General features: G+C 36.8%; 1 protein-coding gene across 2 annotated transcripts in view; it reads left to right on the top strand.

Moving 5' to 3' along the window:
- The window catches only part of BANK1 (B cell scaffold protein with ankyrin repeats 1), a 306,464-nt gene that overhangs the window by 90,514 nt on the left and 193,454 nt on the right, over positions 1-22,496 (top strand). For both annotated transcript variants that reach the window (XM_065907388.1, XM_065907387.1), the window contains exons 4-5: positions 3,895-4,033; positions 11,521-11,660. In XM_065907388.1, the coding sequence (XP_065763460.1) occupies positions 3,895-4,033; positions 11,521-11,660 (279 nt within the window). The remainder of the gene's footprint in view (positions 1-3,894; positions 4,034-11,520; positions 11,661-22,496) is intronic.

The raw sequence follows: 22,496 nt of genomic DNA, 5'->3' as shown, positions 1-22,496 counted from the left end.
TGAAACAGCGTCATGTAAACAATAGTACAGAGTTTGAATTTAGATAATTCTGATTGATTTTCAGAAGGTAAATCTTTGTATTCATTACTTTCTGCTTAAAAGAGAAATATAATAGCCTCCCATATTGGTTTTTGAGGTGTGTGTGTGTGTGTGTTTTGGTTAGAATTAAAGGAAATGGTTTTATATAAAAAGTGATTAGCTAGTATGAAATACATGAATGCATACTCAGTCACTCTGTCATGTCTAACTCTTTGTGATTTCATGGACTGTAGCCCACCAGGCTCCTCTGTCCCTAGAATTTGCCAGGCAAGAATACTGGAGTGGGGTGTCGTTTTCTCCTCAGGGGAATCTTCCTGATCCAGGGACTGAACCCATGTCTCTTCAGTTCAGTTCAGTTCAGTTCAGTCGCTCAGTCGTGTCCGACTCTTTGCGACCCCATGAATCGCAGCACGCCAGGTCTCCCTGTCCATCACCAACTCCCGGAGTTTACTCAGACTCATGTCCATCGAGTCGATGATGCCATCTCATTCTCTGTCGTCCCCTTGTCTGACTGCCCTCAATCTTTCCCAGCATCAGGGTCTTTTCCAACGAGTCAACTCTTCACATGAGGTGGCCAAAGTACTGGAGTTTCAGCTTCAGCATCAGTCCTTCCAATGAACACCAGGACTGATCTCCTTGAGGATGGACTGGTTATATCTCCTTGCAGTCCAAGGGACTCTCAAGAGTCTTCTCCAACACCACAGTTCAAAAGCATCAATTTTTTGGTGCTCAGCTTTCTTCACAGTCCAACTCTCACATCCATACATGACCACTGGAAAAACCACAGCCTTGACTAGACAGACCTTTGTTGGCAGAGTAATGTCTCTGCTTTTTAATATGCTGTCTAGGTTGGTCATAACTTTCCTTCCAAGGAGTAAGTGTCTTTTAATTTCATGGCTGCAATCACCATCTGCAGTGATTTTGGAGCCCCCAAAAAATAAAGTCTGACACTATTTCCACTGTTTCCCCATCTGTTTCCCATGAAGTGATGAGACCAGATGCCATGATCTTAGTTTTCTGAATGTTGAGCTTTAAGCCAACTTTTTCACTCTCCTCTTTCACTTTCATCAAGAGGCTTTTTAGTTCCTCTTCACTTTCTGCCGTAAGGGTAGTGTCATCTGCATATCTGAGGTTATTGATATTTCTCCTGGCAATCCTGATTCCAGTGTATCTCTTATATCTCCTGAATTGGCAGGTGGATTCTTTACCACTGTTTCATCTGGAAAATCCAGTATAAAACAGATGCTCAAAAGATGTTTATCCCTTTCTTTTCTCTGTTTTAAATCCAATCTTCTTATCCTTAGTTTTCTTTCAGGGTTTTTTTTTTTCAAAAAGGTTTTTTTAATAACCCCTTATATCTTTGTAGTTGTTGTTCAGTCACTAAGTCACATCCAGCTCTTTGCAGCCCCCTGGACTGCATCACACCAGTCTTCTCTGTCCTTCACTGTCTCCTGGAGTCTGCTCAAACTCATATCCATTGAGTCTGTGATGCCATCCAACAATCTCATCCTCTGTTATCCCCTTCTCTTCCTGTCCTCAATCTTTCCCTTATCAGGGTGTTTTCCAATGAGTCAGCTCTTCCCATCAGGTGGCCAAAGTATTGGCACTTCAACTTCAGCATCAATCCTTCCAATGAATGTTCAGGGTTGGTTTCCTTTAAGATTGACTGGTTTGATCTCCTTGCTGTCCAAGGGACTCTCAAGAGTCTTATCCAGCACCACAGTTCATAAACATCAATTCTTCAGCGCTCAACTTTCTTTATGGTCCAACTCTCACATCCATACATGACTATTGGGAAAACCATAGCTTTGACTATATATGGACCTTTGTCAGCAAAGTGATGGCTCTGCTTTTTAATACCCTGTCTAGGTTTGTCATAGCTTTTCTTCCAAGGAGCAAGCATCTTTTAATTTCATGGGTGCAGTCACTCTCTACAGTGATTTTGGAGCCCAAGAAAATAATATCTGTCACAGTTTCCATTTCTTCCCCTTCTATCTGCCATGAAGTGATGGGACTGGATGCTATGATCTTAGTTTTTTGAATACTGAATTTTAAGCCAGATATTTTACTCTCCTCTTTTATTTTCATCAAGAGAATCTTTAGTTCTTCTTTGCTTTCTGCCATTAGGGTGGTAGCATCTGCATATCTGAGATTGTTGATATTTCTCGTGGAAATCTTGATTCCAGCTTATGTTTCATCCAGTCCAGCATTTCACATGATGTCTACTACATATAAAATAAATCAGCAGGGTAACAATATACAGCCTTGATATACTCCTTTCCCAATTTTGAACCAATCATTCCATGTCCAGTTCTAACTGTTTCTTCTTGACCTGCATACAGGTTTCTCTGGAAGCGGGGAAGGTAGTCTGGTATTCCCATCACTTTAAGAATTCCCCCCAGTTTGTTGTGATCCACACAGTCAATGTTTTTAATACAGACAATGAAGTAGAAGTATATTTATATTTTTTTCTAGAATTCTATTGCTTTTTCTATGATCCAACAGATGTTGGCAATTTGAATATTATATACATAGATTTGGACTTCCCTAGCTTTTCCACCAGAGAAGGCAATGGCACCCCATTCCAGTACCCTTGCCTGGAAAATCCCATGGATGGAGGAGCCTGGTAGGCTGCGGTCCATGGGGTCGCTAAGAGTTGGACATGACTGAGCGACTTCCCTTTCACTTTTCACTTTCATGCATTGGAGAAGGAAATCACAACCCACTCCAATGTTCTTGCCTGGAGAATCCCAGGGATGGTGGAGTCTGGTGGGCTGCTGTCTATGGGATCACACAGAGTTGGACTCGACTGAAACGACTTAGCAGCAGCAGCAGCAGCAGCAGCAGGTTTTCCATCTTAATAAAATCTTGAAACTTTTAGATTTATAACCTCTAGTCAACCCAACAGCCTTCACTTGTATTCATCATAAAGAGTAATGGAAGAATCTCTTATTGGTAAGATTAACAATACACTTGACCCTTGAACAATAGGGGTTTTGAATTGCTTGGGTCCATTTATACATGGATTTTTGTCAGTAGCAAATACCCCAGTACAACATGATCTGCAGTTGGTTGAATCAGGATACTACTGTTGCAGAGGGCATACTATCAATCTTATATGGATTTTCTACTGTACGAGGGCCAGTAGGTGCTCCTAAGAGTTGTGTTGTTCAAGGGTCAACTGTATTAGACATCTAAACCAATTAATCATATTTAAAGTATAAGAGGTCTTCAAGTGAAACATGTTCAGTCCTCTTATTTATAGATAAATACACCAAGTCCTAGAAAGGTGAAGGAAAGGGATTGGGGGAAAAAGAAGAATTTGTTTAGCAATTGAATTACATTCCCTGCAGGTCTGTGAAAAAATGCTCATCACCTTCACATAGAACCTCTCACACAGGGATGAGGTGAAAGGAAAAGGGAGCAGCTATGAACTCAGTCTATTCATTTGCAAAATACAGTGCTGGGGAAAAATAAGTATTCAATAGACATAAGTTGATAAACTTAAAATCTTGTGAGACTCAACTTTACATATTTCGTTTATGAATAAGGCTGAAACTGTGGACACGATGGTGGTGGTGGCTTAGTTAGTCCCTAAGTTGTGTCCTACATTTGCAACCCCATGGACAGTAGCCCATCGTGCTCCTCTGTCTATAGGGTTTCCCAGGCAAGAATACTGGGAATTTCCTCCTTCAAGGGATCTGTCCCACCAAGAGATCAAACCCGGGTCTCCTGCCTGGCAGGCAAGTTCTTTACACTAATTACCATGTTGGACCTTTATCACTAATAAGTGTATTTGATTGGTTAATGAAAACTTTTCAAATGCCTAATTGAGTTATATTTTTCATTGTATAGAATCCTGGTGAAATATTTATTATTTTGAGAGATGAAGTAACCAGTGATGCTGTGGAGGTTGAATTTACATCAAATAGTAAATGCATTAGAACACAGCCAGCCCTCTGGAATAAAAGTGTCTGGAGTATGAAAGCTTTAGGTAAGAAATTTTTTTATGCTTTAATAAATATAAAACATCATTCTGAGTTTCTTTCAATAAATTTCTGGTAAATGGTTTCACTTCTCTACAGAAACTAATATTGTTCTGCAGGTGTTTCCTGTGCTTAGCTTTCACATGTCCAAGGCTGTTATTATTAATCTGAGTTTGCAAAAGCACGAATGTGTAAATTATGAGAAATTAGCCTATGTACCATGTGGTGAAATGACAGGCAATAATATCATGTACTTTCAACTGTGTCAGCGAAGAGCACTTTACATGTTAGCTATTAAATTAGGGAATTAAAATCGTTCACTTTATTGTAACAGGATGAGCAAACATTTGGATTTTCATTTGTAATTTTCTTCTTCTTCTTTTTTTTGTTTGTTTTTTGTTTTTTGTTTCTGCCATGCCCCTGTGTATATTTTTGCATATTTGTAAAGTATAGTTCTTTTTCACTATTTTATCATCTTGGTACCATATCTATATACAATCTCCTCTCTTTTCCTTTTTTAAATTATGAAGCTAACCATTTATTATCCAAGTGTGCTTCAACATGATAAATCATATCAGATTTAAAATTTCAGGTGAAATATACAGACTTTATAATTGTACTAAAATCAAAATCTAATATATTAATTTCTGAATGTTTTGATATAAATGTAGGGCTTGCTGGTTTTTAACTTATGATGTCCTTTTACAATCAGAGAATATAACTTTATAAATGTGAATTTAAGTATTTTAAAGTACAAAGATATTCAATCTTATTATGAATTTGGAAATGTATTAAAAAATTAGAGTACGTCAAATGCATCCAGAGCTTTTTTGTTTTCTTCTAGTGAAATCCATTTACAGAGCTTTTACAAATCTTTTCTGTTCTGTTGTGTAAAGTATGTGTCCCTTCTGTGGATAGCCTCACACAGCTTCGATCAGAGTTGGATTATAGAAAGGGAAGACTCCACGCGAACCATTTATAAACATTTTAGACCCTGCTTCCTGTCATGGACAAGGACATGCAGAAGTGAAATGAGAAAGAATTCTGTTTCTTTTGCTTTTCTTCCAAAGCCTGTTATTTGCTTATGTCACATTTTTAAAATGATTTAATGAACAGCAATGTCTAATTAGTTTAGAAGTTAAGCTAAATCTAGCTAGACTAAAATCATACAGAAAAATCAGTATTGCAAATTAAAAAGTACTGAGATAATACTTCCCAAATACCAAATCAAAATGTCAAATAAAATTATTCACATTACGATTTTATGTTCAGTTTACCTTAGTAGCTAAGAGCAGTGGAAAGAATAAAATGTCAAATTTCAGATATTTTTCAGAAAAATAGAAAACTGTTATTCCATATTTTCCAAGATATTTGAGACTATAATATTATCTATGGGATTGAACAGCTAATTTATAGTAAAAATAAATAAACTATTATTTACCAGTTATTCTAATTAAACTTCTCCAACTCTTTTTTTCAACCAGTGTATCCTCTAAATTAATGATAGGTTTTCTCACAAAATGTTGCCTGTTATGTAACAATATATAGAATAGTTCCATGAATAAGTGTGGGACTATGGATGTGTGGCTCAGCAGAAATGGCCCCAGAGTCTTACTTTCTCTGCCTCGTGGTACTGTTTCTTAAAAATTTTTGAACCCTAGCAAGAACTACATTTTACGTTATGATGCAGTATGTATGCATGAAGACATAATGAAAACAAAGGTTTTAAAAGCAATACTTAGACTAATGGTTTCAGCCATGACACGTAAAGAGCTTGAAAGTTGCCACTCCCATTCTTACAACAAGAAAAAACTGAATGAACTGAAAATCAGTGACTTTTCTTGAACTCGTTGGAGAACTGAAGTTGGAGGGCAAACAACAATTACAAAATGTAGAGAGAAAGGTAAATCTAGAGTGACATCTAAGATCTGCTTACCTGGAGCAGAAGTCTCTGGAGCCATAAACTGGTACGAACACCTAAACGGTAATTCTCATGAACTGCTGAAGGCTAAGTGTGAACTAGCGCGCAAGTTAGAAACTCCTGGAGGCTGCCATCTCATGTGTGCTGTGTGCTCAGTCGTGTCCGCCTCTTTGTGACCCCATGGACCGTAGCCCACCAGGCTCCTCTGTCCATGGGATTTTCAAGGCAAAAATACTGGAGTGAGTTGCCATCTCCTTCTTCAGGGGATCTTCCCAACCCAGGGATCAAACCTGAGTCTCCTGAGTCTCCTGCATTGACAGGTGAATGGATTCTTTACCACTGAGTTGTCTTATGAGGCACCTATAATTTTGTGGAATTTATCTTCAGGAATCCCATCAGATTCATACAGTGAAGATCTAAGAAAGATCTGGAAGATTCTGCTGGGTCAGAGGAAGCATAATCGAGGGGAAATACTCTCCGTGTGTTCTCCATAACGAAGGTCTACTTTTCAGGGGGAAACACTTTACCAGAGTCTCATCCTGCCTGAGGAAGGGAGTCCCCCTAGCCTTTCTGTCTCATTTGAGGAGGGGAAAAGAAAGCTATGCCATGGCAGAAATGCTAGTGGAGGTCACAGCAAAAGACACAGGCCCACTAGAAGACTGAGAATCACAAGATGAAAGTGCTCCCCTCCGGCCAACTTGACGATTACCGCAGCAGTGTAATGACAGTGGGTTACAATTGAAAGTATGCAAGGTGCAGTGTCTTTCCGAGGAGCAGTACTTAGGGCAGCACAAGATCAAGAGAGAAGACAAGAACAAGAGAGGAAGTCGAAGACTTTGGCACCACCAGCTACAGCGAACAGCAGATACAGTCCGACTCCTAGAGAGATTACTCTCACTACACCCTTACCTACTTTACTTCTTATGCCCCAAACAAATAACCCTGGTGGTTCAGTCAGTGAAAAATCTGCCTGCAATATGGTAGACCCAGATTCAATCCCTGGGTCAGGAAGATCCCCTGGAGAAGGAAATGGCAACCCACTCCAGTATTCTTGCCTGGCGGATCCCGTGGACAGAGAAGCCTGGTGGGCTATAGTCTGTGGGGTCACAAGGAGATGGACACGACTGAGTGACTTTCACTTTCACTTTTCACCCCAAACAACATATCTACTTTTCAACAAGAAATTACAAGACATGCCAGAAAGCAAAGGAAAACAGTCCAGAGAGATAAAACGCACATCAGACCAGACAGGTGTGACACAGATGTTGGAATTATCAGACAGGGAATTTTATACAACTATGATTAATATGTTAAGGGCTGTAATGGAAAAGTAGACAACATGAAAGAGCATATGGGTAGTGTAAGTACAGAGAAACACATTTTTTTGTTTTCTTTTTTTTTTCACTGTTATTCAGAACCTCCTAAATTGATGTCATGATGAACTAGTGGGTCACAAACCATAGCTGGAGAAACTATGTTTTGCAGCTGCACCAGCCAATATAGTAGCCACTGGCCACATCTGGTTATTTAAACTTTATTACAATTAAATAAAGTTTAGAATTCAGTTGCATTAACCATATTTCAGGTGCTTCATTGGAACATAGCCATCATTTCAGAAAGTTTGATTGGACAGCACTGACTGTATACTGGAGTTCCGTTTTCTCTACACCAGCTGCAGATTAAGAGGGAGAAGCCAGTGTGCGCTTGCAGGCTAGCTCTCTGTGCAGAATCTGCAGTGAAGTTAAGGAAATACTTAACTGGTGGCCAGAATAGCTATTCTTATTCTGTATTGAGCCATTTACTGGGAAACTTTAGACAAGTCTCCTGATCTTTCTGTGCTCAGTTATCTTACTGATAAAACAACTTCTGTACTTGTGTTTTAAGTACTCATGTACAGGATGTTTGGAGATAAGGGAGATAATATATGAGACACCACTGAGACATCCAGCTGAGGAACAAAGTGTCAGTCTCTCCCTCTAGCAAATCTCGTAAACTTGAGTGACTTTAAAACTTCCTTGTCTTCCTTCTGGGAGAGAATTGAGGAAGCATCTTTCCCTATAAACACTACACTCCTCATATTGCCCACTCCCTCCTCCTGTGTTCACATCCCTTGATATAAAATTTGTCCCCTTTCACTCTTGGGCAGCCATGCTCAGGAGCACTCCCGGTTCTGAATATCTCACTTATACTTCCTGTACCTACTGATGACTTGCAGGCAGGAAATGATCTCAATTAGTATCTCATACCATAAATACTAGTCTCAACATATATAAGGTTTTAAATTTTTTTTGTTCTACTTCTTTGAATACCAAATTAAAATGGATAATCTAACCCTGAAGTGGAAACATAACCAGGGACGCTTCTCTGCTCTCAGGGTTCTTTTGAAGAAAACTGATGTTTCAAATTCAGGAGCTGGTATCCCTCTGTTGATCTCTTTCCACTCTAGAAAAAAGTGCTCATGTGACTTGACTTTCTAAAAAACGCACCTTCCTAATGATGTCTACAGAGTCATCTCTGACAGGTACTGTTTTGTGTTACAGGAATTTGAAGCTTCTATAGCCCCCTTTTGCCAAAACTTATAAAAATACATGTGAAGGCTTTAAATGAGAAATATTAAATAATTTTAACTTGGAAATAAGAAAGTGTTCCTCTGGTATCTGCATCTCAGACAGAAAATTATTTTACATAGCAGGGGGACAATCAATTAAAAGCTGAAAGGAATGTAAAATGTATCCACAAAGAGAATTTCTTGATTAATTAAGAAGCTGGGTTCTGGATAATGTAAATTATAATTTCATGTTTCATTTAAAAAACAAGGAAATACTTCAGGATGTGCTAAGTATGCTGAACATACTTAGAAAAATAACAACTGTTAAGAAATTATTCTATATATCATACTTCTGGAAGATGGTTTTAACTTGTATTAAATTGGTAGTAATTTTTAGGTGTGACTGAGACTTTGAAGCCACCAATATTTACTGAATAATAATTTCCCATCAAAAGTGTTATGTTTATTTCTGTCCCCATAGAAGCTTTATGTGGATTGATTCAAAGTTTGCTATGTTGTAAAGTGCTAGATTTGGTTAATAAAGGAACACAACTTCTCAGACAAGGGAAAACAGAAAGCAAAAAGCTAGTAAGTTAATGGATTTGTGAAATATATATATTTTATGGAAATAGTGAATATAGTTCTGATATTCAGAAATACCTTTGCATTATATTTCCCATAAATTAGTTTGTTCCTCCCCGGGGAAGATGTGTGTGTGTGTGTTGGTCACTTAGTAGCGTCTGACTTCTTGTGACACCATGGACTATAGTCTGCCAGGCTCCTCCATCCATGGAATTCTCCAGGCCATAATACTGGAAAGGGTAGCCTTTCCCTTCTCCAGGGAATCTTCCCAACCCAGGGATCAAACCTGGGTCTCCCGCATTGCAGGCAAAAATCTTTACCATCTGAGCCACTAGGGAAGCCCCACCTGGAAGAATAGACCTCTTAAATAGTGGAGACAGGGAGTGTTGTCAGAGATTCTTAAATGGCCTAGAACTTGATATTTAAAATTTAAATAGAGTTCGTTTTTAACCATTGCTCCTCTGTAAGTATATTTTATTATGTATGTATGTCTGATGAAGGTAGGGAGTTCCATCTTTTCCTTCCACGATACATCCTTTTTCATCTTGATAACTGACTCTCATATGCTTCCTTAGTTTGGTGATCTTGACCTGCATTTGTGTGTAATTCTGGTGTTAAATGTCACTTGCCTACTTTGTCTAGATAGTAAACAACAGAACTCACTTTCCCTCTCTTCTGTTGTCTTTAAATTAATTGATTTTTATTTTTACTGAATTGTTATGCAATGTAGACGTCATAGTGACCACAGAGTACTGGTCAGGAAAAAGCCAATTCAATTAAGATGTTACTAAGGAGGGTCTTTCTAGCAGAGGAAGCCATAAAAGTCCTTCCTGTTATATCAATGGAAACAATAATTAGGTCTTGACTGAATAAATGACATTCAATAGATATAAAAGTGTATGCAGCAAAAGCAGTACTTCAAATGGCATCTCTTTGGAGGATTTCTTTAAAACCAACATCATTTTCAGTTGATCTAATGGTAAAATTTTATGTCAACTAATGACTCAAGACATCAGGAATATATCAGTTTATTCTCATGTTAAATTCTAAAGAAAGTAGAATATTTTAAGTATCCTATACTAAGCAATATTCTCACCATATATCTTTTGTGATTTATCATCTGACTTTTCAGAAGGTTAACATCCCATCTTAAAACTCCTGATTTGTTTTCTGATAAACAAAACCAATATTTGCTTTCAAAATCGTCTTTATGAAATCTACTGAAATTGATTTCATTTCACTCCAGTAACTCCAGAACCCCTTAACTATATATGCACACAGCTGTAGCTGATGAGGCATACTTTACTACTTCCAGTTCTTTGAGATTTCTGTTAGATTCTCTATTGGATGAATATTGGGAGAACTTTTCTACATTTTTTTTTTATAATGCAGATTAAGTGTATGGTCAAGCAATATGAGAAGAGGAACTTCGACTTCTTGATCTAGTTAAATCTAAGATTGTTATTTTGGCTTCAAATTTCCCTCAGCAATATTGTGAGAGGTCCTTTAACCTCTTTAGGAGATAAAGTAAAACTAATGCTTAAACCTTTAAAACTTTAAAATATTTGACATTTCATCAGATGGTTTCATCAGATGGCTTGTATTTAATGGCTTATCCCAAACTGGAGAAGTTTTGGTAACAATTTTTCAGGAGAATCTGGGAAATATCTCTGTGACAAAGAGTGAAAGTTTTTGAAGCGTGCTCTGTGAATGAGTTTAAAGAGCTAAATTTTGTTTACTTTTGTTAAAATAAAACACAACTTTCCACTGAAGTGATTATTTGGTGTTATCCTTTCATGGAGGGCACAGCAGTCTTAGGTAACTGTATATTTGTTGATGTGTTACAGCAGAATTTATAATGCAGTGTATCAGTCAGTCACTTTGAACAGCTTGTTCACAAAAAGGCTGAATGGTTGGTATAAATGGCACTTAAATAACAGGGTACTAAACCTTGCCTTCCTGAGGGTTTTTCATTGTAATCAATTGAATAAAAGTTTTTGCAATTTCAATCAACTCTACTCTTTCTTTTGCCAATTTTAAGAACCTCCTGAAAATTAATGGGAACTTTCTTTCTCAGATTAGTAACAACTGCCTAACTTTTAATGAATAACTTTACTGTTCTAAATTCTGAAATATTATATAGAAATGATTATAAATTACTCCAAAAAGATTATGGGGTAAGGAGAAAAGATTTATTGCTTCGCTTTTATTGTAATTTTAATATATGTTTTTATCTGTTAAGTTTTTTTAAATAATTAAGTGCAAAAATATATGTTTTGTTTTGTGATTTCTAACTGCTAAGGATAAAAAAAGAAAACAATTACATGTTAAAAGTTAGTAAAATTGTTATGAATTCTTAAAACCTGACTTCATATTCTCTAAGAAATGTAATAATATTGTACATGCATTTATATACTCGGTTCCTCTTATTTGTGTTTTATCAGATTTTCCTGCTGGCTCTGTCAGTGTTGATGTCTACTGTGATGGAATCATTAAGGCCACAGCAGAGATTAAATACTACACAACCCCGAAGGCTATGAAATGCCTGCTGGGAGCGGCAGGTCCAAGAGATGGTGTGTACCAGGTAAGTTGATCTTTCCATGAAGTCTGTAATAATCCAAAGAGCTAATGTAGAATAAATGAATGCATACTTTAGTATAAAGTCTGAACGCTGGTTGAATAAAATGAATTACTGATCAATAGGAAAGGAAAAAAATTGACCTGACTTCTGTGATGCGGAAATGTAGATAAATTAGTTAGTATAAGTCACGTCATTCCAGATGAAGTCACAACAGGTTATCTGTTACAAAGTATTAAAGCTACTCTGATGGGCTCATTCTAAAGCTGTTGCAGACCAGATAAAGACAAAAGGATTAAAGAGAACTCTTAAACAATGAATTTTCTCTTTAGCCAGATGTGGGTAATACAAAATAAAAGAAGTTTTGAAGTTAAGGATTCAGATAAGTCAAGAATACCACCAAAATGGAAGTGTGTGGTGTTAACCTGGAAATTGTTATTTTCATGAAGACGTTTCCAAGTTCAGTGTATTTTTTTTCTTAGTTTCATTTATCACTCTCTTCTGACAGTGAAAATTATTTCTTTAAATTAATAATATTTATTTGAAATTCCAGAAAAGTCAAACTTTTCTGGGAACTCTACAAAGAGGCATTTTCAGGTTTTTTTCTCTGGTGTGACATAGTGGTTCTTGGCAGTGATGACTTGCTGTGGAGTTTACAGTCCTATCCAGGGCCCTCAGTTTGGACATTTTCCAGTGAATGGTAGGTACTGTGAGTGCCCTGCCCTGATGGACTGAGAAGGTAAAATGTACATTTTGATTCATTGTAAGCCGTTCATTTAATTTCTGCATTTTTTTTCGTTGTTACACAATCCACTTTTAGTAGAAAGCTTGCTTAATGTGGGACTTCTTTATATGCTTATTACATCAAATCTTCACTGAAAAAGTTGTCATTTCATTTAACAGCTATTTGATAATTAGAACTACAACCTTGCTTAATTGCCTTGGTTTTTCTTGGGGAAGGAGGAGGTAGACCAGAGGCAAGGTGAAGAAACAGGTAGTTGAACTGAACATGTCATCTTTAGATTTACCACAAAACACTCCCTTAGATTAGTAACAAAACCATCAATGATAATGATGTTGACAGGTTGTCAGGAAGCCTTGCTGTTTAAACTAGTTTGGAATTGGTGGCTTTGTTATTTGTTTTGTGTGACACATTTTTTTCTATTAGAATTCTCCTTTATGAATGATATATTTTAGAACAACAGAAAAGGTAAAAATGTCCTAGAGAATAGAGAATAAAATACCATTTGTCAAACTGAGAAGCCTGAGGATATTTGACAAAATGTCTATATTGTAATCGCAAAGCAAAAATAAAAGTAACAGCTTGAAATACAGATTTTTTTCATTTTCCTGTAATATGTCTACCTTATTCTCTATTTTAAAAACTTTATTCACTAGAAAATGACTAATGAAGTGTTATATTGCATTATAAGGTATTCAGTCAGCATAGAAGTAAAGTAGTCCCCAAAACACATTTTTCTGTTGATTTTGCCTTTGGGGAGCAAAAAAATATTTTGTGCATAGTGAAAATGAAATGTAATTTATGACTCAAACAGTGTTTCAGAATGTTTCAAGCATCCAAGTCATGATTTCTTCTGCAGCTTTGAATGAACACGAACTTTTTCTGAGTAGTTTTTCGATAACTAGAAAAATAATGTTTCATTTCTACCCTCAGTGTCAGAAATGAGAGGTGAGGAAGGGTTCCCTCCACTGAGCCCTGGTACCTAGAGAAAGGGGGATTACAAGGCAGTCACAGCTTGATTCAGACTTTCACTCTTGGGAGACACTTTAAACCTGAGGTCTGAGTCCTGAGAGGAGAATTATGCTAAGTTGGTGACAGTAGACTGCAGCTTGGTAAGAAACATTAAGAGATTTGGATTAATGTAGACAAATTAAGATATTTTAGAGTTTTCGCTATTGTCATAAGAGGACCTATACATGTTGTGGATTTAAATTAAACAAATTCTGAGACTGAGATTTCAGACCAGACCAAGCTGCACCATCACAATCCTGACAGAAGGGAAGGCTGCATGTCACTGTTTCCTTTTCATCTCGGACTAGGTATGTCATGGGTTTCATCTCACCCATTGGCATCTGGACCATGTGCGGTGTCCCTACCATGAATCTGCTGAGATGGTAAAAATCAGACTCCACCCTTGATTAAAAAGAAGGAGCTGCAGGGACACAAAGGAACCTTGGTGTGTTTTAGGGTTACTTGGCCTCAAAGGACGTTTCCCAGCTCACACTGTGTTTCTCCTTATGGGCTTTTGTTTGCTCCTTTTGACATTTTGCTTTGCTCTCGTGTAGGTTATCTTCTGAAAGTTGTAAAAAGTTATGCTTTTCCTCTCCAGCATACGACATTACTATTTCTTTCATGTGCTTCTCAACTACTTAAACTGGGAAATTTGTGTATGTCGCAGATAGTCCACTGACCATCTCTACTCAAAGAACAACATATGGTGAATTTTATTCACCATAGTTATTGTATATCTGTGAGGACATATACCAGTAGATTTAAGGGTTGTGTGTTTTTTTTAATATTCTACCTACTTTGCTGAAATGGTATACTATAAGAGCTATCCTGAGTTTTCTTGTAAATGTTAATGGCAGATGTGATTTAAGTAATCCTTAAAATTAGTAATTAGATACTTCCTATAATCATTTCAAAGCTCTTGGGCATTTAATAACATGAACATTCTGGAAATTTGAGGGAAGGAATATTAATGAGAAATCTATGGATTTTAGTTTTCAGTAATCCTCAAATTTGTGGTAAGAAACTTTCTATTATCATTTAAAAACTGTAGGGCATACAGCAAAATGTGAATTTAAGGAAAGAAATGATAATGAGAAATTTTATTTCTTAGTTTATTTTGAAGATGTCTATTAGGTTTCAGAAGACTTTAGCTAAACCAGCTTATTACCTAACTGCTTCCTAAATCATTTTGTATTTTTTTGCATAAATACTAAACCCCAGCACATAGCCTCATAAAAGGACAGTTTCCCGACCATCACCTAGAACAGTGAATTCAAATGAAAAAATCCAAAGCCCTATTTGGGAAGATCATTAGAATTCAAGTATTAGTGTTAGAAAAACTAGTAACTCCTATTTAACTGAGATAATTAAAACCTTTGAGACTTCCATCTTATTTATAAAGTTATCTAGGGGCAACAATAAATATAACTTTATATAGGAACAACTAGATATAATATAAAAACCAAACTAGGTCAGAATGCAAAACTATAATAGCAAGTATTGATCAAAGCGTTAGCCTCATGTTTATCAAGAGAGTTTTTGAAACAGTACCAAATAATTTTTATTAGTTATAGTTCTTATTGATTAAAAGGTATATTGCATTGAATATGTTTATTGTCTTGCATGTTTTACTTTATACCTATGGAAATCTTATTTTCATCGTCATGTTAGGTGCACTTCATTGCCACTTTTTATTAAATTGTATTATCCAATCTTTGGTATACTGCCTACAAATAGTTAATACACTGTGACACCAGATGGGGTTGAAGTAGAGGATATGGCCTATGAGAACTCTCACATCATGAAGAATTTCCCAGTTTTTTTTCTTTTTTTAGTTCCTTTACAGGTTAGTTTCTTCATTAAGTTAAAGCTTAAGCATTAGCAGTTATCTCCCTTAAGGAGGTCTTCAGAAGATTCTTCCTACTGAGAGAAACTGGCAACTTCCAGGCCTCTTGTTTTTTTTTTTTTTTTTTAAAGTCCTTACCTCTCTCAAAAGGTTGATAAACACACAAGGCTTCAGGGTCCTACATCTTTTCCAACACTGACTCCTCCACAGCATCCCTCCTTGTCTCCTTAATTTCCTCCGTTATTCCTTGTTTTAGCCACCCAGGACAGCACCTTCTTTTAACACACAGTAAGCCATTTACCCTCCACTATGGAGTCGCACAGAGTCGGACACGACTGAAGTGACTTAGCAGCGGCAGCAGCAGCCTCATCTTTAAGGCACGGCATTGTGTTTTTCATCTTTGCATACTCAGTTTCTTCACGTAGTTATAGTTCCTGGTGCATCTGACACAACTGATACTTAGGGTTTAAAAAGTGAGAAAAGAGTGATACCTTTTTTCCTAGCGCTATTTGAAAAAATAAGTGAAAAACTATAGTATAAGTATACAGATAAGAGAGAAATGAAATCTTCCCTTTTAAAAATTATGCTGCTATTTATTTATAAAATTGAATAAATGAGTCTGATGCTTATGAAAATAAGGAACTCTCAGAGGTTCACAATACTAGGCAAATTTGTACTACAAACTTTCCTTCACATTCTACCTCAGTCATGAACTCCTTGTACATATACTTCATCGCTATTCAGTCACTAAGTCGTGTCTGACACTTTGCGACCCCGTGAGCTGCAGCACATCAAGCTTCCCAAATATACTTCATTACTGACTTTTAATGGCTGTGATATTTTTTATTCTGATCTTGCCTTTCTTATGAATGTTAAGGAGAGGTTTATTACTCCAAAATGCCTAAGGTCTTACCTCTCTCAAAAGGCTGCTTATTATCTTTCCTTTTTCCTACTGGACTGTGGCGGTGTGGCATAAGAGAAATAGTTCTAGATAGGGCAGGAGCAGGAGTTGGATTCTTTTATTAAGTAAGTAATCACTTCATGAGAGCTTATTTTCCCTAGTGCTAAAGGAATTCCCTCCTGTGAACAGTGAAGTTTAAGTATATGATCTCCAAGGTCATTTCCAGCTCAAATATTCCATAATTGTAAGTCAAGAAAAAAAATGCTTATTTAGATTGAGAGTTATGACCATTCTCCATTAAAGAGGATTGACTTGCAAATATATGGGCTTTCCATATAGCCTTTATTTCCATTTTATTTGCACTGATTCTTAATTCTACCCCCAAAGAAGAAGGAAGTGATTCGAGTTTCATGGACCTTTGATCAGTTTTATTACTTGTTTTGTATTTCTGATCAGAGATTTGGACTGTAGCCAACCAGGCTCCACTGTCTGCGGGATTCTCCAGGCAAGAATACTGGAGTGGGTTGACATCTCCATCTCCAGGGGTTCTTCCCAACCCAGGGATAGAACCTGTGCCTCCTGTGTTTCCTGCATTGCAGCCTTTTGAAAGATTCTTTACCCACTGAGCTATCAGGAAGAAAACCATCAGAGATTTTTAATCAGACAAAGAATAGTCAAAATGCAATTTGAAGATGTATTTCTGGATTCATTTTTCATATCATTTGTTCTCCTAATTGGAATGGACCGATAAGAGTAAATCAAATCTTTTGAAGTTTAGATGAGGCATTTCCTGTGTGCTATATCTCTACCTGTGGTAATGGTCAAGCAATAGTTAATGATGCCTGATTAGGATACTTCAGACTTAATGATCATACTCACCTCAGTTGCAAATCATTGACTCAAACAAGAACACACAGCTAGTACACTCATCCATTTATTTAGAGGAAAACAAGTAAATCAGTTAACTTTAATGGTAGATACAGCAGCTGTTATAAGAAAAGAAGACATTTCTGAGCACAGAAATAGCCATTAATATAGCCAGTGACATAACTATACTGTTGTTTCTCTACAATTCTTGATCTTATATGCCATCTTAGTCCATTTTCATAGTTATCGGTCCCATATGTTTAAGTTTAGCTACTCTTTAGTATATATTTTGTTAATGACTTCTTAATTTATAGTTTCTGCTCACTTGATGAAAATAAATCCTTCCTCAGTGTTTCATTTCTCCCAAACTAAAGTGTCCCTCTTGCACCTTACATCTCCTTTCTTCTTGTCAAGCTGGGGCTGGCTTTGACTGCCCTCTGCAAAGGATGTCTATGTGCTGGTGTGAATGGTGTCTATAACAACCCCATCCAAGTACAGCCTTCTGTTTTTACTGTCTAGTTCTTTAGAGCATTCAGATCTTCAATCATAATGAGCATTTTTAAACAACCCTAAAAAACAAAGCACAAATCAAACACCATTAACAAGGTTCCTTTGTAGCTTTATTCATGTAAATAATGAGGTAGGAATAAACCCCAAATATTCCATACCTCTTTGGAAATTAGAAGACTAAAAACCTTGTGGCAAAAATGTGTTTGCATTTACTAAACGTGATTATACATTCTTGTGGTTTTCCTTATTAAATAGTATTAATAATAAGATAAAGAAATATAATTTGGGAAGTTTAAATTGTGTTTAGCATTCATGAAATATGCTTCTACATTAAACTGTATCAAGACATAGGAAATTAAGTAAAATAAATCTTTGATAAGGAAAATTAAACTTCTAAGAACTTATTATTTTTCAGAGATTAGCCATTTAGTTTCATCAACCTTATTAAGTATCAACACACAAATATACATCAGTTATGTACAAGTCCCTCTCAATAAATTGATGAACATTTTTAAATTTAGTGTAACTTGACTTTTCAGCAGCAATTAACACCATTGAACAAACTTACTGTCTTGATTTAACTTTTTCCCTTAACTTCCAGGAAGACATGTGTTCCTGGTTTTCTTCCTACATCCTTTGCCTTTCATTCTTGATATCCTTTGCATTCACTTCATTGTAGATCTATAAGATAAAATTTTAAATCTATCCAGTTTTAGTTCTTAGACGCCATTATTTTTTGATGGATATTTCCTCTGCAGTTTATCTCATTGGTTTATGAGATATACACCAACTGTGGATTTCCTTTAAGCCTATCTCTCACTGTTCTCTAACTCATGAAATGCATCATGGTCAATCTAGTTTTAAAAGCCAGAAACACAGGAGTCTCCTCATACCTTGCAATCCCTCACCCTACAAATTCAATCCATTATTAAGCCATATCAGTTTTACTTACTAAATATTGCTCACTTCTCTCCACATCTTTCTGATTCTGGCACTTTACTGGACCTTTTCCTCTTGCCTACACTGCTAGACTAATCTCCTAACTGGTTCCCAACTGTAGGTTTTGCACACATCCTACTTATCTCAAGTCCCAGGTCTGTGAGGTTATTTTAACAAGAATGATGTCAGCATACAATTCTCTTACTTAAACACTTCAATAGATTCCAGTTGTTAAATGAATTAAAAACTTATTTAGCATGAAAAATATGACCTTGATGTCACTATCCCCTCACCTTCCAGATTAATCTTTTTAATAAAATAATTATTTTTAGTTGGAGGATAATTGCTTTACAATATTGTGTTTGTTTCTGCCATATATCAACATTAATCAGCCGTAGGTGTATGTATGTCCCCTCCTCCTTGAACCCCCTACCCCTCTAAATTGTCACAGAGCACCAGATTTGAGCTCCCTGCATCATATAGTAAGTTTCCACTAGCTATCTAATTTTACACATGGCAGTATATATGCTGCAGTGCTACTCTCTCAATTTCTCCCACCCTATCCTTCCCTCTCTGTGTCCACAAGTTGTTCTCTATGTCTGCCATCTCCCTGATGCCCTGCAGATAGGTTTATCAGTACCATCTTTCTAAATTCCATATATATGTGTTAATATGAGATATTTGTCTTTCTCTTTCTGACTTACTTCACTCTGTATATTAGGTTCTAGGTTCATCCACCTCCTTAGAACTGAATCAAATGTGTTTCTTTTTATGGCTGAATAATATTCCATTGTGTATATGTACCACAACTTTTTTATCCATTTGTCTGTCTATGAACATCTAGGTCGCTTCATGTCCTGGCTATTGTAAATAGTGCTGCAATGAACATCGGAGTATATGTGTCTTTTTCAATTATGGTTTCCTCAGGGTATATGCCCAGTAGTGGGGTTGCTGGGTCGTATGGCAGTTTCATTCCTAGTTTTTTAAGTAATCTCCACATTGTCTTCCATAGTGGCTGTATAAATTACGTTCCTCCCAATAGGGGAGGAGGATTTCCTTTTCTCCACACCCTCTCCAGCATGTATTGTTGTAGATTTTTTGAAAATGGCCATTTTGACTGGTGTGAGGTGATACATCATTGTAGTTTTGACTTACATTTCTCTAATGATGAGTGATGTTGAGCATCTTTTCATGTGTATGTCTTCTTTGGAGAAATGTCTGTTTAGGTCTTCTGCCCACTTTTAATGATTGGGTTGTTTTTCTGGTATTGAACTGAATGAACTGCTTGTGGATTTTGGAGATGAATCCTTTGTCAGTTGTTTCAGTTGCTATTATTTTCTCACATTCTGAGGATTACCTTTTCATCTTGTTTGTAGTTTCCTTCACTGTGCAAAAGTTTTTAGGTTTAACTGAAGCCCTCTCTCTATCACCCTTTCCAATCAGTGTCTTCATCTAGTTAATTCTAACTCCAATTTTTAATCTGGCACCCCTTCCTCAGTGGAGCCTTCCTTGATCCATATGTCTCCCTGTGTATCTCTTTGTAATACTATAATTTGACATTTCTGGGTGTGATAGTTCTCAAATTATCTTTCATTATCTGTCTCTCATTAAACTCCAAAGTCAATAAAGGTGGGGATGCTACCTATTTAGTTCCCTGTTTCATATCCAAATCAAGTACACTGCCAGATACATGGCTGCTCAATGCGTATTTTGTTGGGTGAAAGAATATACATTAAATTTCCCACCCAACCTCATATGATCCATCAATCAGAGGTCCTGGCTTCCTGATAGCACAGACACAGGCCATTTTGGGAAGGTTATTGGGCTACTGGCTAAGGCAGTGCTGCTTTTGGCTGAAGTTGAAAGAGCAGGGCAAAAAAAAGAAGGACAACAAAGGAAAAAATAAAATGAATATAAAATGATGAGAATAATTCTATTGTTTGACTTGGAAGGCAGCATCTAAAACAACTCAAGAGAATAATTCCCAAAATTTTTCAAGAAATCATGGCCTCATTTAAATAAGGCTTTTTTGAAAGACATTTCTTTGAATGGTCTAATGCAATATTTGTTTTAAAGTTCCGTTCAGAATGGGAGAAAATAACTGCAAACAAAACAACTGACACAGAATTAATCTCCAGACTATATAAGCACCTGATGCAGCTCAGTATCAGGAAAACAAGCAGCCCAATCAAAAAGTGGACAGAAGGCCTAAACAGATATTTCTCCTAAGAAGATATACAAATGACCAATAAACACATGAAACAATGCTCAATGTCATTATTAGAGAAATGCACATCAAAACTACAATGAGGTATCACCTCATACCTATCAGAATGGCCATCATCAAAAAATCTACAAATAATAAATGCTGGAGAGGGTGTGGAGAACAGGGAACCCTCCTATACTGTTAGTGGGACTATAAGCTGAAATAACCATTATGGAGAACAGTATGGAGACTCTTTTAAAAATTAGGAATAAATCTACCACATGACCCAGCAACCCCACTACTAGGCATATATCCTGAGAAAACCACAATTTTTAAAAGACACTTGTATCCCAGTGTTCAGTGCAGCATTATTTATAATAGCCAGGGCATGGAAACAACCTAGATATTCATTGACAGATGATAAAGAAGATGTGTTACATATATAAAATGGTATATTACTCAGCCATAAAAAAGAATGAATTTGAGTCAGTTCTTGCAAGGTGGATGAACATAGGTCCTGCTATACAGAGTGAAGTAAGTCAGAAACAGAAAAACAATTATAGTGTTAGCACATATATATGAAATACAGATGGCTAACAAACACATGAAAAGATGCTCAACATCACTCATCATCAGAGAAATGCAAATCAAAACCACAATGAGGTACCATTACACGCCAGCCAGGATGGCTGCTATCCAAAAGTCTACAAGCAATAAATGCTGGAGAGGGTGTGGAGAAAAGGGAACCCTCTTACACTGTTGGTGGGAATGCAAACTAGTACAGCCACTATGGAAAACAGTGTGGAGATTTCTTAAAAAACTGGAAATAGAACTGCCATATGACCCAGCAATACCACTTCTGGGCATACACACTGAGGAATCCAGATCTGAAAGAGACACGTGCACCCCAATGTTCATCGCAGCACTGTTTATAATAGCCAGGACATGGAAACAACCTAGATGCCCATCAGCAGATGAATGGATAAGGAAGCTGTGGTACATATACACCATGGAATATTACTCAGCCGTTAAAAAGAATTCATTTGAATCAGTTCTAATGAGATGGATGAAACTGGAGCCCATTATACAGAGTGAAGTAAGTCAGAAAGATAAAGAACATTACAATATACTAACACATATATACGGAATTTAGATAGATGGTGGCGATAACCCTATATGCAAAACAGAAAAAGAGACACAGAAATACAGAACAGACTTTTGAACTCGGGGGGAGAACGTGAGGGTGGGATGTTTTGAAAGAACAGCATGTATATTATCTATGGTGAAACGGACCACCAGCCCAGGTGGGATACATGAGTCAAGTGCTCGGGCCTGGTGCACTGGGAGGACCCTGAGGAGTCGGGTGGGGAGGGAGGTGGGAGGGGGGATCGGGATGGGGAATACATGTAACTATATGGCTGATTCATGTCAATGTATGACAAAACCCACTGAAATGTTGTAAAGTGATTGGCCTCCAACTAATAAAATAATATTAAAAAAAAAAAAAAAAAAAAAAAAAAAAGAAAGAAAAAAAAAAAAAAAAAAAAAAAAAAAAAAAAAAAAAAAAAAAAAAATGATACTAGTGAACCTATTTGCAAGGAAGGAATGGAAACGCAAGGAATGGAGATGTAAAGAATGGACTAGTGGACACAGTGGGACAAATGGAGGAAGTAGCATCAGTATATTTACTATATTGTGTGTAAAATGGGTTGCTAGTGAGAAGTTGCTGTGTAACACAGGGAGCTCTGCTGCTCTGGGATGACCTAGAGGAGTGGGATGTGGGGAAGGGAGGGATGCTCAAGTGGGAGGGGATATACATG

Source organism: Muntiacus reevesi, chromosome 16 (genome assembly GCF_963930625.1).
Source record: "Muntiacus reevesi chromosome 16, mMunRee1.1, whole genome shotgun sequence".
Taxonomy (NCBI): Eukaryota; Metazoa; Chordata; class Mammalia; order Artiodactyla; family Cervidae; genus Muntiacus; species Muntiacus reevesi.
This window is presented reverse-complemented; position numbering and strand designations above follow the sequence as displayed.